At 35.1% G+C, this 16,736-nt stretch overlaps 1 protein-coding gene across 1 annotated transcript; it reads left to right on the forward strand.

Moving 5' to 3' along the window:
• The first annotated feature begins 3,737 nt into the window (after positions 1 to 3,737).
• On the forward strand, positions 3,738 to 13,253 carry LOC112040538 (uncharacterized). Its single transcript, XM_024073426.2, has 9 exons — positions 3,738 to 3,841; positions 4,530 to 6,095; positions 6,301 to 6,527; positions 6,913 to 7,245; positions 10,412 to 10,658; positions 10,808 to 10,936; positions 11,038 to 11,253; positions 11,813 to 11,936; positions 12,811 to 13,253. Exons 2-9 carry the CDS (start codon positions 4,545 to 4,547, stop codon positions 13,047 to 13,049), a joined length of 3,066 nt encoding a protein of 1,021 aa, XP_023929194.1. The 5' UTR covers positions 3,738 to 3,841; positions 4,530 to 4,544; the 3' UTR covers positions 13,050 to 13,253.
• Positions 13,254 to 16,736: the final 3,483 nt, after the last annotated feature.

The following is a 16,736-nucleotide window of genomic DNA, read 5'->3' on the forward strand; positions in this document are numbered from 1 at the left end:
AAAAAAGAGAGAGAGAGAGTATAATTTGAATCCATATATATGTGTAATTGTAATTTTTTTTTTCCCATTGTACTGTGCATATGCATGGGTTATACACTAGTGTGTGTGTGTGTGTGTATATATATATATAGGCAAAGTTTAGAGAAAATCCAATTAGATTCTATAATTAAAGTTCAATTTTGCGCTATGTGAACTAAATTATTTATTTTTAAAAAGAGTTTTATTTATTAATTTTTGAGTTAAATGTAGAACCACATTATAAATATCTATTCAAGTGAGTCATTACATAAAAAAATCAAAGAGTATAGAATTAATAAACATAATTTTTTTTTAAATGGAAAATTTACATTTTCTACATAATAATATTCTTATAGGACTTTTTAAAGAGTTAAAAAAAAAAATATAATAATGACTATTAATAACATTTAAATTATATATGTAAGAATTATACAGTGTATATCTTTTAAGTATATCTATGCATATACATGGGGTTACAAGCTAGTATATATAAATAGCCTAAGCTTAGAAAAAATCCAATTAGATTTTAATTGAATTCTCAATTTTGTGCCATGTGTCCTATTTAATTTTTAATTTTATGCTAAGTGAATTATTGAGTGTAAAAATCAAAGAGTCCAATTCCAATTAGATTCTAAATTGGATTTCAATTGGAGTCTAATTTTCTGCCATATGTCCATTTGTTTTTTTAATTTTTGTAACAAATGAATTATTGGATGAAAAAATCGAAGAGTCTAAATTCAATTTAATTCTATATTATATATATAAATAATGAGAAACTCTTACATATTTTTTTAGAACTGTATGGTTTTAAAAAAGTGTAAGCTAATACTATGTATAATTTGAATCTCTTCTAAAAAAAATATATTGTGATTGTTTTTAATTGTACCCGTACATATGCATGAGACTACACACTAATTTATATATATAGACTAGGTCTTATGAGAGGTTCTGATGGGACAAGTATCAAAATTCACCATTTGGCGTGCACGTGGAAGATAGAGAGAAAGAGAAAAAGGAGTATAAAAGAAAAGGGAAGGAGCAAAAAAAGGGGATTGGAAGAAAATCTAAAGAAAAACTCTGTTATATTCAGGAACAAAACTTGTATACGAATTAGAAGATAATAAAAGAGAACAGTACACCTCAGAACTTGCCGAAGACCATTTTTCTTCAGTATAATCCTATTTTGTTTCATTCTCTAATCGTTTGATTGATTCCACTATCTGTTTGATCAATTAAAGCTCAGTTCTCCAACACATTCTCTACAAATTCATTGCTTTTGGGCTTTTTTGGGGCTGAAGCCATTTCATATAGTGGACCACAAGCTCAAAATTGGTCCTTACAACAATCATTAGGACCTGAATCTATAAGTTAAAAACTATCTCTAAAAAAAAAAAAAAACTTAATCATATCAAAGGTTAAATCTTGATTTAGCCTTAAATTTTGATCTAGTGGTCCAATTAGAACTCTTGACACATCGCTTTCATCTTTAAGACTTCAATATATGTTTTACATGGAAATTTTAGAATTATGATTTCACCATTGAGATATGAAAAAATAATTTTGCCATAAATTGAGGATAATTATGGATTGTAAAATGGGGTGTCTATAGAGTGTTGTATTGGATCATGATAAATACTTATCGTACTACTCAATATGGTACAAGATTCCCAACTTTAGTTTGTTCTTTCTACAAAGTTTTCATGAACATAATGGATGATCTCATTATAATAAAGAAGATAAGGAAATCATATTTTTCTTACTTTTTTTTTTTTTTTTAACAAATAAGGGTATTCAAATCTCTTCGACTATCTAATTATTCCCTTAGGTGTATATAGTCCCTCGTCCTGCACACACCATTATAAGGAGGGACCCCTTAGAGGTGACCCTATGATGCTAGCAAAAAGTTTTGAAGTTTCCTACTATTTTGAAGGTTCCTAATAGTTGTTAGAATAGCAAGAAAGATGCCAAACTTTATCTTGTAAGAGCATTGACATCAAGTGTGCCAAATGCTATATTTTTAGCATTTGGCACACCAAATACCAAAAACTAACTCTCAAGAGATGTGCCAAATGTCAAATCAATTTGGCATTTGCTACAATACTGTTCCAATAATATAATGGTATAGGAGATGTGTTATAACTTTTTTATTCAACTTTATTTCTCTTACCTCCACGTGTTGTCTCTCTCTCTCTCTCTCTCCCTCTCTCCCTCACTCTTCTTCAGATCACATTTGCAACACATCCCTCATCCTTAACATCAAATAGTTCCCTCTCTCTGCACCTTAGATCAAACTCAAATAAATTTCTTTCTTCACTCTTTTAGAGCGGCAGCGTTGTGGTCGGCATCAAGTGTGTTTTTTAGGTTGTGGGTCGAGGTTAATTACAGCAACGTTGTGGGTCGAGGTTTTGGGTTGGCGGCATTGTGGGTTGTGGGTAGAGGTCGGTTACGGTGATGTTATGGGTTTTGAGCTGGTGGTTGGTTGAGTTTGGTAGTCAATGGGTTGGGGTTTTGGGTCGGTTAGTTGAGGAAGTCGATGGGTCGGTTGGGTTAGGGTTTTGGGTTGGTTGTTGGTTGAGTTTAGGCTAGTGGTTGTTGAGAAGGCAACCCATAATGACGACCAATGACCCACGACACTCCTCTCTCCCTTTTAATCTTTCTTTTGTTAGAGGATGTGAGTTTTCCTTTTATTTGCAGTTTTTTGGCTTTTTAATTTGTTGGAGGATGTGGTGATTGTTTTGTTGGTGGCCGCTGGTTGTGGCTGTGGTTTGTTTGTTGCATGGTGGCCTTGCATTAAGCTGAGTTTTTTTTTAAAAAAAAAAAATATTATTTTAATGTGTTATTATTGTTGTATATATTATTTGAATGTACCAAATTGAATAATAGAGGACCTGATGCAGGGTAAATTGTAAAATGATATTCTAAAATAATAAAATAGTTTTTTGGTATGCTAAAATGACACATTTTTACAATTCTTGATGCTTATGCTCTAATCTCCTAAATTTTTTCCTCGTAAAAAAGAAAAGAAAAGAAGAGGCCAAGCCCAATTTTTGGTGAAAAAAAAAGAAAAGAATAGAAAAACCCTATAATGGTCTTATCAGTTGACCTTGCATTAAGCCGGAGTTGGATTAAAAAGAGTCATCTCTATGTATTAAGAGGATTCAAAAAGTTAGTTATGACTTCAGAAAATGTCAAAAATACCCCTAATATACCCCTAATATAATTAGACAATTTTTATTTCTAAAAAATAAAAAATAAGGTTAAAATTGTAATTCAACAAAATAAAAAAATAAAAAATAAAAACCTACTAGAGAAACTTTTTTACTAAAAATTAGCATACTCTACTTAAATATATCTTGTTTAATATATTTTTTTCTAAAAATTAGCACACACTAAACCAATCTTAGCAGTTTACTCAATTTCAAATCCTAAATTTTAATTTTTAAAAAATTCTTTCATATATAATCCAACTAATAATAAATAAATTCAAATTAAAAAATTACATTAAACTTAAAATAAAAAATGTCTCATCTCAAGTGCGGAGCACTTGTCATGAGCCTAAAATGATTATATGAATACGATGAGCCTTAGCTGAAGGGTAAATTAGTAAATTAAACATAGGCTCGAGGGTTTTCCACGCAGTTCTGTTCTGTCTCAAAAATAATTTTTTTTTTTTAAAAATAATATATATAAAAAAAAAAAAAAAAGAAATTTTTTTTTTTAAAAATAATATATAAAAAAAAAAAAAAAAAAAAGCAGTGTTTCAGTTTTCTGTCTGGTTTGGTTTGGACTTCGGCCTGGTCAGCTCTTTCTGCTTCTTCCAACGGTAAGGACAGACCAAACCTAAACGAAACAAAATCCTGAACAAGTTTTTGATACTTTGTACGATGCTTTTCTAGGATTTCTCTTGCAATCTTTCTATATTTCGATCTCTGGTTTTGTTTCTTTTTTGGCTTATGAGCATTTTTTTCAATCTAAAAGTGGTTTCTGATCGAATAACTGATTAAGTGAACAGGGTTAGAGTTATATATTAATAAAATTTCATATGCTTCTATTTTTTTTTTTTTTTTGGGGTTTTAATTTACTACGTTTTGTCAGCAACTAGATGCTTGCGTGTTATATAATTGATTGGTTTTTGCATTGTTCTGGTTAGAGTAATTTCGTTGGATAATTGCATGATTTTGGGTTTGCTATATAATGGTGATGTAAAGCTTGTGGCTTTTCTAGCAATTCTGAGATTTTGGGTTTTCTATATCAAGAGTAGGTTGTAGTTGATTGGGTCCTTAATGGCTTTTATGCTCATTTCTGGTTTTAGATACATGTCAAGGTGTAAATTTTGGTTTAATGTTTATGATGTTCTTTTGCTGGTTTGCTGTTTTTTCTTCCTGTTATTATTGCTCCATGGTCTATTTGTTTCTTCTAGTGAATGCTTGGATTCTGACAAGTTAGAATTAGGCGTCTATGTCCATTTGAGCCTCGAGAGACTTAAATCACCGCTGTTTTCTGTTTTATAGTTTGGATCGATAGAGATGGGTTGGTTTAGAGCTGGGTCTGGGGTAGCAAAGCTTGCTATTAGGAGAACTCTATCTCAAGGTGGGTCAAATGCATCACGAACACGGATATTTCCCTCACAGAATCGGTATATTCACACCACTGTATTCAGATCAAAGGCACAAGCAGCACCAGTACCTCGTCCTGTGCCCTTGTCTAGGCTAACTGACAGCTTCCTAGATGGGACAAGCAGTGTCTACCTAGAGGAGCTTCAAAGGGCTTGGGAAGCTGACCCAAATAGTGTGGATGAGTCATGGGACAATTTCTTTAGGAATTTCGTGGGTCAGGCCGCCACGTCCCCTGGAATTTCAGGCCAAACAATTCAAGAGAGTATGCGGTTGCTATTGCTTGTGAGGGCTTACCAGGTTAATGGTCACATGAAAGCCAAGTTGGATCCCTTGGGTTTGGAAGAACGAGAAATCCCAGAAGAATTGGACCCTGCACTTTATGGTTTCACAGAAGCTGATCTTGATAGAGAATTCTTTTTGGGTGTGTGGAGGATGGCTGGGTTTTTGTCTGAGAACCGACCTGTGCAGACCCTTAGATCCATATTGACCCGGCTTGAGCAGGCTTACTGTGGGAGCATTGGGTATGAGTACATGCACATCTCAGATCGTAATAAATGTAATTGGTTAAGAGACAAGATTGAAACGCCCACATCGATGCAATACAACCGGCAGCGCCGTGAGGTAATTCTTGATAGGCTTATATGGAGTACACAGTTTGAGAACTTCTTGGCTACTAAGTGGACAACGGCAAAGAGGTTTGGGCTTGAAGGTGGGGAGACTCTGATTCCAGGCATGAAGGAGATGTTTGATAGGGCAGCCGATCTTGGTGTTGAGAGTATAGTTATTGGAATGCCTCATAGGGGAAGATTGAATGTATTGGGTAATGTGGTTAGGAAGCCACTGCGTCAGATATTTAGTGAGTTTAGTGGTGGTACAAAGCCTGTGGATGAAGTTGGGCTTTATACAGGAACTGGCGATGTCAAGTATCACCTAGGAACTTCTTACGATCGACCAACTAGAGGCGGAAAGAGAATTCATTTGTCTCTGGTTGCAAATCCAAGCCACTTGGAAGCTGTGGACCCGGTTGTTGTCGGAAAAACTAGAGCAAAGCAGTATTACTCAAATGATATGGACAGGACCAAGAATATGGGTATTCTTATTCATGGAGATGGTAGCTTTGCTGGACAAGGAGTAGTATATGAGACTCTACATCTTAGTGCTCTTCCAAACTATGCTACTGGTGGCACTATACACATAGTGGTGAACAACCAAGTTGCGTTCACTACTGATCCAAGGGCAGGGAGATCTTCACAGTATTGCACTGATGTTGCCAAAGCGTTGAGTGCCCCAATTTTCCATGTGAATGGTGATGATATGGAGGCAGTAGTTCATGTTTGTGAGCTTGCAGCTGAGTGGCGCCAGACATTCCATTCAGATGTTGTGGTTGATTTAGTGTGTTATCGTCGTTTTGGGCACAATGAGATTGATGAGCCGTCCTTCACACAGCCCAAAATGTACAAGGTTAGCCCTTTCTCTACAGCTCCTTGAAGTTTTTTGTTCCTGTTTGATTAGACTTACATTCTAACTGAATTTTTTTATCTTTTTTCTCCCTCCAAGATGATCCTCACTTGTTCTTACTGCTGATGTTTCACATAGATTGCTGATTGCTGCTTATGACTTTAGTCAACCAAACTGCTTAGATGTCTAACTTGATTTGGGCTAACAGGTTATCCGGAATCATCCATCAACTCTTGAGATCTATCAAAATAAACTTCTAGAATCCGGGCAGGTGACAAAGGAAGACATTGATAAGATGCTCAATAAGGTCAATACAATACTCAATGAAGAATTCTTGGCTAGCAAAGATTATGTTCCAAAAAGAAGGGACTGGCTTTCATCTCATTGGTCTGGGTTCAAATCGCCTGAACAGCTTTCACGAATCCGGAACACTGGGTATGTTTGTGTTTCTATTTTTTGTCAAGTTGTAGAGGGTGCCCTAAAATAACATAGTATTTTTTTAAAGTGCCTAAATAATATAGGTAGTAGTGAAGAAGGATATGCTATTTAGAGAGGTGGCATATGGTATGGGTTATATATAGGATAGAATCGAGAAAAAGAATATATGTGGCCGATTCCAATTAGTTGATGAGGATTGGTAGTGAACCACAATATAATTGGGATCATGGCTTAGTTTAAGGTGGAGTTGAGTTGTCAATTTTCACTTCTATTTTTATGTTTCTGACTATAAATATATTTATGTGTTTGTGTGTGTGTGTGTGTGTGTGTGTATAAATACAAATGCATATATATATAATAAAATTTCTTTGCTGATATACAGGGTAAAGCCAGACATTTTGAAGAATGTTGGCAAGGCAATCACAACTTTTCCAGATAATTTTAAGCCTCACAGAGCCGTAAAGAAGGTCTATGACCAACGTGCACAAATGATTGAAACAGGTGAAGGCATAGACTGGGCAGTTGGGGAAGCACTTGCTTTTGCCACATTGCTTGTAGAAGGTAACCATGTTCGATTGAGCGGTCAGGATGTTGAAAGGGGTACATTTAGTCATCGCCATGCAGTAGTTCATGATCAGGAAACGGGGGAGAAGTATTGCCCTCTAGACCATGTTATCATGAACCAAAATGAGGAGATGTTTACTGTTAGCAACAGGTAATCTGTGGTAACTTTCTTCTTGTGCAAGTAATTCAAAACAATATTCTCACGACCCAAACCCAAAACCCAGATTTAGATACACTTGTCTTATATATACTAAAGTTCAAATAATGGAATAGAGCATATATAAATATCCACAAATAAGAAATCAAACCATCAAGTCTTTCTTATAAAATCCATTAGACTAAAACTTTAATAATAAATTCCCCAAATACAATCTCAAATAGTTTCACAAATACTAAGCTCACTAGCCTAAGGAAACATAATAACATAGTCAATTAACTAACATAGCTCCCAACGAAGTGCTCAATCTATGACTCCAATGATCATCCACCAAAAGAGATTCCACTGTTCTAATCTAAAAGGGTGGAGAAAGCAGGTGAGCTAAAAGACAAATAAGAGACTATTTAACATAAGGATGTCTCTCAAAACAAAATAATAGTATCATTGACAAGATATAATCTTTACAAAACATTTACATATAGTTTTAACAGTAATAGAATATATTCTATAAAACTGTCAAAAAGTAAACATTTGACTATAACTTTGAAATCATGAAGTAAGTTAAATAAAATAGTAACCACTTAGTTGGTCAAAATACCCTAAATAGGTAGAAACAATATAATATAATTATAAACAATTTTTCCACTTATAAAGCCAACAACAACAAAACAGTAGTTCAATATGGAAAACATTAGCTAGATAAGACATATACTGTTAAACACTTAGTGGGTAATTCCCATGGGAAACAATACCAATAACCTCAGAGAGGCAACACTAGCTCTAAAGAGCAAACAATAACACTTGACTCCAAAGAGCAAACGATAACACTGCACTACACCACAATAACACTACTTTGGCCAAAGACCAACACAACCCTATGTTGGCAAAGGTTGCAAACTGTCCAATTGATCATTTAAAAACATTCTTCCTTTATTACAATATTGTCAATACAAATCATATATCATATAATGAACCATTTCTCAAAATATAGTTTTGAATCATTCTTAACATATACAACTTCAAACAAACATACAAACAAGAAATAATAAAATACAGGTATGTATAAAGCATTGACAATAATTTTAGATTTTGAAACTTCACTTTTACAAATATGTATATATATATATATATACACGTCTTGAGAAACAACATGTTCTGAAGTCCACTTACCTCTAGTTGCTAAACCAAAGTTTACTTCACTTGTCTGGGATGATGTCAACTAGAACCTAATTAGGGATCAAATAACTCAATAAGGGCAAATAGGTTTTCAAATAACCTCAAAAATCATCTTATAAAACTTTTCCTTAGTCACTGTGAAGATTTCACAATATTAAATCTGATTGTGAAGATTTCGCAATATTAAATCTGACATAGCCTTCTAATAGACATCATGTCTATACTAGATTCTATTTGAATTGTAGTGTTATCTCTAATACTACAATTTGCTATACATATATATAGACCATTCAAACACCACCTGTGGATGTCTATATAGGCTTAACTTATATAGAATGGTGATACTACTTCACATATATATTAAGATCTCTTAACTGACTTTCAAAATAAATAAAATAATGTATGTCTATATACATACTTCCATGATAACCTCTTTTCCTATGAAACTATCAGTATAAGTCTAAGACTTCCATGAGACTATGAGACGAAGGCTCCAAAGTGAAAGATGTTTTTAACAATTTTCAATAAAGCATGTGTAGATAGACGTTTACCTCAGCACTTACGACTTTTCTGGCTGCCTCTAGTAGTGCCACGGTCTGCTATTCTTTTCAATGTAGAGAAGCCCTAATTCTCTACTCTTAAGCTTAAATGTTAAGCACTGACTTTTTTTCTTTTCTTTTTGGCTTGGGCTATAAGCATATAGCCCCCTGAATCTTATTTACTTGGTCCCCAAGAAGCCCACCATACTTATAAACATTACGTTTAACTCCAAATAAATAATAATGATATCTCCGTAATCAATTTATAATTGGACCATGTCTTTCAAATTAACTATCCTGTGCATTAATATATCTCTTTTATTTATTTTCTCGGTAGTGGTCATAAAATAAAATAATAACACCTTCAAGACAAATGAAATAATTCACCAATTCCACTCTAGAAACATTTAAATTAAATTTAAGTGAGGTGGGTGTTACAAATATTACCCTTTGTTTCTAACAAAATTGTTGTTTTTGTTTCAAAATTTTTTTTACTACAAGTTCTGCTGTGCATGAGCTTTATGTGTTAGGTTTTTGCCTTACCAAAATAAAAAATAACATCAAAATTATGTGAGATTTATGTGTTATTGTCAACTTTAGCATTAAGCCGTTAATTAATTCGTAGCATGAAACATTATATTGCTGTGTTTGCTTTTGTTATTATGCCTCTTGATTTGGTATTTTCCTAATTGAAAGTGAGGATTTTTTTTGCCCCCTTTTATTTATATAGGACTTTTGAAGCTTTGGCATTTGTGGTCTTAATAAACCTTTAAAGGTCCATGTCATAATTATATAATGTTGTGCTGTTTCAGTCCTTATGAAACTGTATGTTATTTTTTGATTGATAATCTGAAGGATGGTATTGGTTCATTTCATCTACACACTAATGTCTTATTTGTTAAGAATATGATAAAATTAGATTATATTATTCCTTAGGACCTTAGATAGGGTGTTTTGAACTAAAAAATCCTCTATTTTTTCATGTGCACTGGTATGCTAATATAGATTAGGACAAAGTTTTCCACCAAACCGGTTTGGAGGAATCTCATTCAACCTGTTATGTGGAGATAAGATGATCATTGGCATGTGTTTTAATCGCATGTCTTATTAAGTAACTTATCAAAAAATGTCTTATTAAGTGATTTAAACAAGTCACATGCCTACTAATAGGTCATATGATTATAAGTAAACGTGGAGGATTATTTGAATTGCCACATAGTTGGTCGGATGAAGGGAAAATCTGTGCCGTAGATTACATACATAGATTAATTCATGAGACAGCATCTACTTCTTGTTGCCCAAACTCCTTACTACAGGACAGTTATCTGTCAGTCCAAATATTAAAAGACTGTTATACTCTTCCATATAACTCTTGGTACACCGAGTAATCTTGCTTTGTGGTTTTTAACTTCTTCTAGATGAGCAACATATGTTCTTGTGTGCAGTTCTCTTTCGGAGTTTGGTGTTCTTGGGTTTGAGTTAGGTTACTCTATGGAAAATCCAAATTCATTGGTAATCTGGGAAGCTCAGTTTGGCGATTTTGCTAATGGGGCCCAAGTTATATTTGATCAGTTTTTGAGTAGTGGCGAGTCTAAGTGGCTTCGTCAAACTGGGCTTGTTGTGCTGCTTCCTCATGGTTACGATGGCCAGGGCCCTGAACATTCTAGCGCACGGTTGGAGCGTTTTCTTCAGGTACTCTGCCCAAAGTGTTGTTATTTATGTATATCAATTGAGTGTGTTCCTCTTTTTTTCTCTTTATTAAGGATTTTCCTTCATAAAATTATTGTCAATATTCTGTAGGATGCTCCTGTGCTTATATTTATTCTTAAATTTTATGGCAGATGAGTGATGACAATCCTTATGTTATTCCTGAGATGGACCCAACTCTTCGAACACAAATTCAGGAATGCAATTGGCAGGTTGTGAATGTCACAACTCCTGCCAATTACTTCCATGTCTTGCGGCGTCAAGTGAGTGCAACTAATTGGAATATGACTTACTTTTGATTTTGTGTTTGTTTGTTTGTTTTTTTTATAAATAATTTCGTATGATTTTTTGTTTCATTACCCAGATACACAGGGAATTCCGTAAGCCTCTCATTGTAATGGCACCTAAAAACTTGCTTCGTCACAAGGACTGCAAATCAAATTTGTCTGAGTTTGATGATGTCCAGGGCCACCCAGGTTTTGACAAACAGGGAACCAGATTTAAGCGCCTTATAAAGGACCAGAATGACCACTCCAATCTTGAAGAGGGTATTCGACGACTGGTTCTTTGCTCTGGAAAGGTTGTGCTTCTTACTGCTGTGGTTTTTTTTTTTTTTCATGACTATAAACAAATATTCAGCTTCTTATGGTTAAATTAGTTAGGGTATGTTTGGAGGGAGATGGGAGAGAAGTGGAGGGGAAGGTGGCTGGAACTGAAAACGTCTCAGCTGCCTTCAACTCTCCTCTCCTGTCCTTTTGCCCAATCTCCCTCCATCTGAATATAGGTTTTTTTGGATTTTTGTTTTAATCTTTTTTTTTTTTTTTAATATTTAAAATAATACAAACAAGTATTTAGCTTCTTATGGTTAATTTACTTTAGGGTATGTTTGGAATGAAGAGAGATGCCAGGAGTGTAGAGGGGAAGGTGGCAAGAATTAATAATAAGTACATTCTAGTCACTTTCCACTCCCCCTCTTCCCCTTCTTCCATCTCTCTCCATGTAAAAATAGTGTTAGGGCTTCTTATAAATCTTACCTGGGGGATTGTGATTTCAGATGGTTTGGTTTTGCCATTGGTACAATTTCCTTTTGTTCCCTGGTTGTTAGATGCTGACCCTTAACGCAAATCTGTTTGTTGCAGGTTTATTATGAGCTTGATGAGGAACGGAAAAAGGTTGATGCTAAGGATGTTGCAATATGTAGGGTGGAGCAGCTTTGCCCCTTCCCATATGACCTTATCCAACGGGAGCTTAAGCGATATCCAAGTATGCATTTTGAATTTGCATCTAGAGAAATAATCAATTAGGTTTAGTTGAATATCCCTTCAAACGCTCCCTTCTTTTCTTTTCTACTTACTGGCCATATTTTTTTTTGAGTGATTTACTACTTATATTTCCCCATAATAATGTAAAAATTGGATGTCCTTATGCAAGCAAAACTTAGATCTTACATTGGTTACCTGGCTTCTTTATTCATGTCTGTGGCAGGTACTCAGTCCAATGTCTCCCATGGATAATAGGTTTCTTTTTCATATTGGTGGCAGGCACTCTCCATAGATAAATAGTAGTGAAAAAACATTTTAAACCTCACACTCACAGTTTTGGGTTTGTCTCAAATTATCCCATACTTTCAGAAGTTTCAAATTAAACCCTACACTTTCAAAAATGTTTTTAAGCAAACCATACACTCATTTATGTGACACCGTTAATAAAAAAAAATGCTTATACAAAACATGCACAGTAGTTAATTTAACATGTATCTAATATATATGGACATTATTTCACTCTAAGTCATACAACATCACTCTATTTAATCATTTTCTATCAACATCACACATAATAGGTTTATGGTTTGAATTGATTTTTTTTTTGAAAGTATAGGGTTTAAAATGTAATTTACCCTAAAATAGTATGATATAGGCATACCTGGTCATCCAAGATGATGCTTGATCAATCTATGATCCTTACAAATCTTTTAAACCAGAGAAAAACAACGGAGTATGAACATACCAGAATATAGGTGAATTTCATTATAGGTCACATTCTAGTAGCTAGGTGGTTCCGTTGTTTCTTCATTAATTGAGTACTGTAAGTTCTGTTGACTTATTGAAGCTTGCTAATTTTTCTTGGATTCTGTTAGATGCCGAGATTGTTTGGTGCCAAGAAGAGCCAATGAACATGGGTGCATACAATTACGTTGCACCCCGCCTCTGCACTGCCATGAAAGTACAGGGGAGAGGAACTTTTGATGACATTAAGTATATTGGGCGTGCTCCATCTGCTGCTTCAGCCACTGGTTTCTATTCAATTCACGTTAAGGAACAGACTGAGCTTGTTCAGAAAGCCCTGCAGCGTGAACCAATAAACTATCCTTTTTGAAGTTTTTTTCCAAAATTTATTCCTCAAGAAAAATGACATTGAAAGATCCATACATGTTAGTCTTCCCTAGTATTTGACCTTACATTTTACTGAGTGTTGGCATTTCAATTCCCTTCAGCCTAGGAAAGAGGATTTTTCCAGATAAGTTGAAACTGCATGTATACCCGTGCTATATATAAAGAAAATTGTTTAAAAGTTGCAAAATGTTTTAACTAACATTTATTTACTGCTTGATATTTTGTTGAGAATTTGAAAGGGACATTTTAAATTATTTGTTATGAAATTTATTCCAGGTTAGGTGCTGAAGGTTGATTATGGCTGTATAGAATGTAATCCCATTTCTCTTAATATCTCTCTCTCAAATCCTTGAAAGCTGCTCTTGAATCCCAGATTGCTCCATGCAATATATTGTTGTGGTAACTTGGTATTGGTTTGATTTTGCTACCCAGTATAACTATAAAGAGTGTGCTAAGCAACTGACACCGTCGAAGTTGACAAATTGAAAGACATCAAATGATCAAACCTGCCTAGGATCAACAAAAGTATCCATTACCCTGTATCAAATAGGAAAAATAGCTCTTTACCCAGATTTGGGGAGTGACTGAAAAGGACCGAATATTACGGTAAGAACTTGGAACGGTGAAATTATAACTGAAAGGCTTTATTGTAACTCTTCCCTTTAGCTAAAAAAAATAAAAAGCCTTTCCCTTTTGTGGTGGATCATTCTCTAAATGCTCAATCCTCCGCAACTCTCACTCAATGATAAATCATTCTAGGTAGCAAAATCTGAAGATTTACAACCAATCTCATTGCCATGCCATCGATTCCTTTTGCCTATGAAATTCATATAAAAGCAGGGATACATGTCACACCAGAAAGAAATCTCAAACATCAATGCTAGAATTCTTAAAGCAACTACTAAAAGCTGTTGGTGGATAGATTGTCATAACTCAATATGGTTCCTAGAATTGATATAAGTGGCGATTCTATTTTTCACCCTCTACCGGTCCACTTCAAATCGAGGCGTACTTTCCACGAGGAAACCACTCGTTTGCGTGCGCTTGCGCCCATAGTGGTAACTCCGTTGGGAATAGAGAAGAAGTTTAACTCTGACTTGTTAGGTTATAAATAAATAAAGATTTTATTAATTGAGCTCAATCTTGTTTTATTTTGTTTTTCACACACACATGGACTTTGTACCTATGTAACATAGGTTGGAGATGAGTGGGAAAGTGGAGGCTGCATTAGGGCCAAGACTTTCCAAAGTTCATCCCACCGACTTACAATTTGTGTCATTACCTATAATGGGTTTTGAGTACGTTAAAGGTTTGTCCACCAATCTATATGAGGTCCATTTAGGCCTAAAGTTGGAATTATGGCCTATCTAGTTGTGAGTGACATACTGATATGTTCCGTTAGCTTTAAGGGGTTTACTCATGTATAGATAAGCTCAAAACTCAACCATTTAGGGTTAACGCTTGTGTGTGTGCTTTGTTTGAACTATTTGTTGGGCTAATAAGATGGGTTAATCTCTTAAAAAAAAGTCTTTTTATATTTTAAAAGAACCAAAAAAAAAAAAAAAAAAAGTAAAGTTTTCAAGTTCTTTTTTTGTTAAACAAAAATTTTCAAGAAAAAAAGTGTGAAGTTCTCAAAAAAAAAATCAAATAATTTTTTAAAAAAAATTGAGTTTTTTGTAAATAAAATTTTCAAGAAAAAGTTTATTTCAAAGTAATTTTTTTTTTTTAAGTGAGTTTTTTAGTGAGATTTTATATATATATATATATATTCCTAAAACTAGTTTTTTTTTTTTTAAGTGAGTTTTTTGTAAATAATTTTTTTCTTTCTAAAAAAAATCAAAATGAGTTTTTAAGAAAGAGTTTCTTTCAAAATAAAAAATTTGAAAAAAAATCTTTCGAGTTTTTTTATTAATAAATTTTTTTCAAAAGTTAGCCCATTCTAGTAGCCTATTTTTTGTTTGATATTTTGATTCTTTCCTTTGTTATATCTTGGGCTTAGGTCCATCCATGTCTTGTCTTGTTTTGTCTACAAGCATTATGCTTGCCTTTTTTGTGTCTTGGGCCTTAGGCCATTCTTGTCTTGTCTGGGGGCATTATGCCCATCTTTTGTTGTGTCTTAGGCCTTAGGCCCAGCCTTGTTTTCTCTAGGAGAATTAGGCCTACCTTTGTCTTGTCTAGGGGTCGTTGGCCCATCTTTGGTTGTGTCCATGCTTGGATCTTTCGTTGTTATTTGTTTTGTGGCCTTAGGTCCATGTCTTGTTGTCTTAGGGTTATTCTTTGTTTGGGCCTTAGGTCCATTCTAGCTTGTCTAAGGGCAATAGGCCCATGTCTTGTCAAGGTTTGTTGTCTCGTCAAGGTTTGTCATCTTTTAGTGTCTTCATTATTGTGTCTTCAAGTTTCTTCCTTTTGGGTCTTATCTTCTTAGGACTTGTCTAATCTTTGTGTTCTCATTCTAGAGCATGGTTAAGTGGGAATTGAGTGTATAAATTTATTGTTGGTGATCTTTGTTGAAGTTCATTTTTGTAAAACAAGAAGGAAGAACAACTCAGCAACGCAGGCAGCAAATAGAAGTGGCAAGCATATAATAAAACCATTAAGCCTAAGCGGCAGGAATAATGGGTCACAAGTCCATAAATAAATAAATGGGCCTTGAGAAAGCAAGTGGGCTCGAAAAGCCCGGAAAGAGAGAATAACGAACCCATGGGCAGCGTATAATGTGAAAAAGTAAGAATGAGTCGCGGCAGGCTCAAAGTAATGTAAGCAAAGAGAGTAAGGGATTGTTGGCAGGCCCACAACCCCAAGGATGAGTATGAAGTAATTGGGCCAGGGATGCCCAATGAAGAAAGTAAAAGTCCATGGGAACACAAAGTTAGGAAAATAGTCGAGGATGCCCAAGGGGACACAGGAGCCCCTAAGTAAGAAAGCCCATGGTCATGCAAAGCCATTTAGGGAAGAGAGTAAACGGCAGGTCTAATAGAATACCAGCAGGACCAAGTCATTACAGCAGGAATGATAGAATAGTATGACAGGAAATGATGAAAATCAAGAAAGGGGCTAAGAGAAATGTAAAACCTAGTATCAAATGAAGCCCAGCCCATAAAGGGAACAGTGAATTATAAAACGGCCCATATAAAAGAACAAAGAAGCGCGGCAGACTGTGCAAACAAAGCTCCAGATCGTGGCAAACGCATGAGCAGCAGGCAGATTTTGGATATACATGACAGGGGAAGCACGTGCAAGGCCCAGGCACCACCAGCCTTTACCCAGCCAATATAGGACGTGGTGGGTTCATGGGTCAAAGATAAGAGGTAAGGGGGGTGTGGTTTGGTGGTGGGGAGAGGGGAAAAGACTTATTCTGTGATTCCTGCCCAAGCCCTTTTGAGAGGTATGTCCTGCTGAGATGACAGACCATCCAAAGAGGCAAGGTTGAGGGAGAAACCGTTTGGTGCATGCCATGAGAGAAAGAGAAAAAGCATTTACGTCGTGGCAGGAAAGGGTGTCACGGCGGACTAACAAACGACACAAACTTGCCTTTGTCTGGCGAGGGTAAGTGGTACATAGACGAACTCCTTGGTGGTCAGTAAGAACGCCTAGACCAGACAAAGGCAGTTAAGGGGTAAAATGGTAAAATTCAGTTACGGCAGGCCCTATAAACGGACCCTTACCGTGC

Source organism: Quercus suber, unplaced genomic scaffold (genome assembly GCF_002906115.3).
Source record: "Quercus suber isolate HL8 unplaced genomic scaffold, Cork oak 2.0 scaffold_5, whole genome shotgun sequence".
Lineage (NCBI taxonomy): Eukaryota > Viridiplantae > Streptophyta > Magnoliopsida > Fagales > Fagaceae > Quercus > Quercus suber.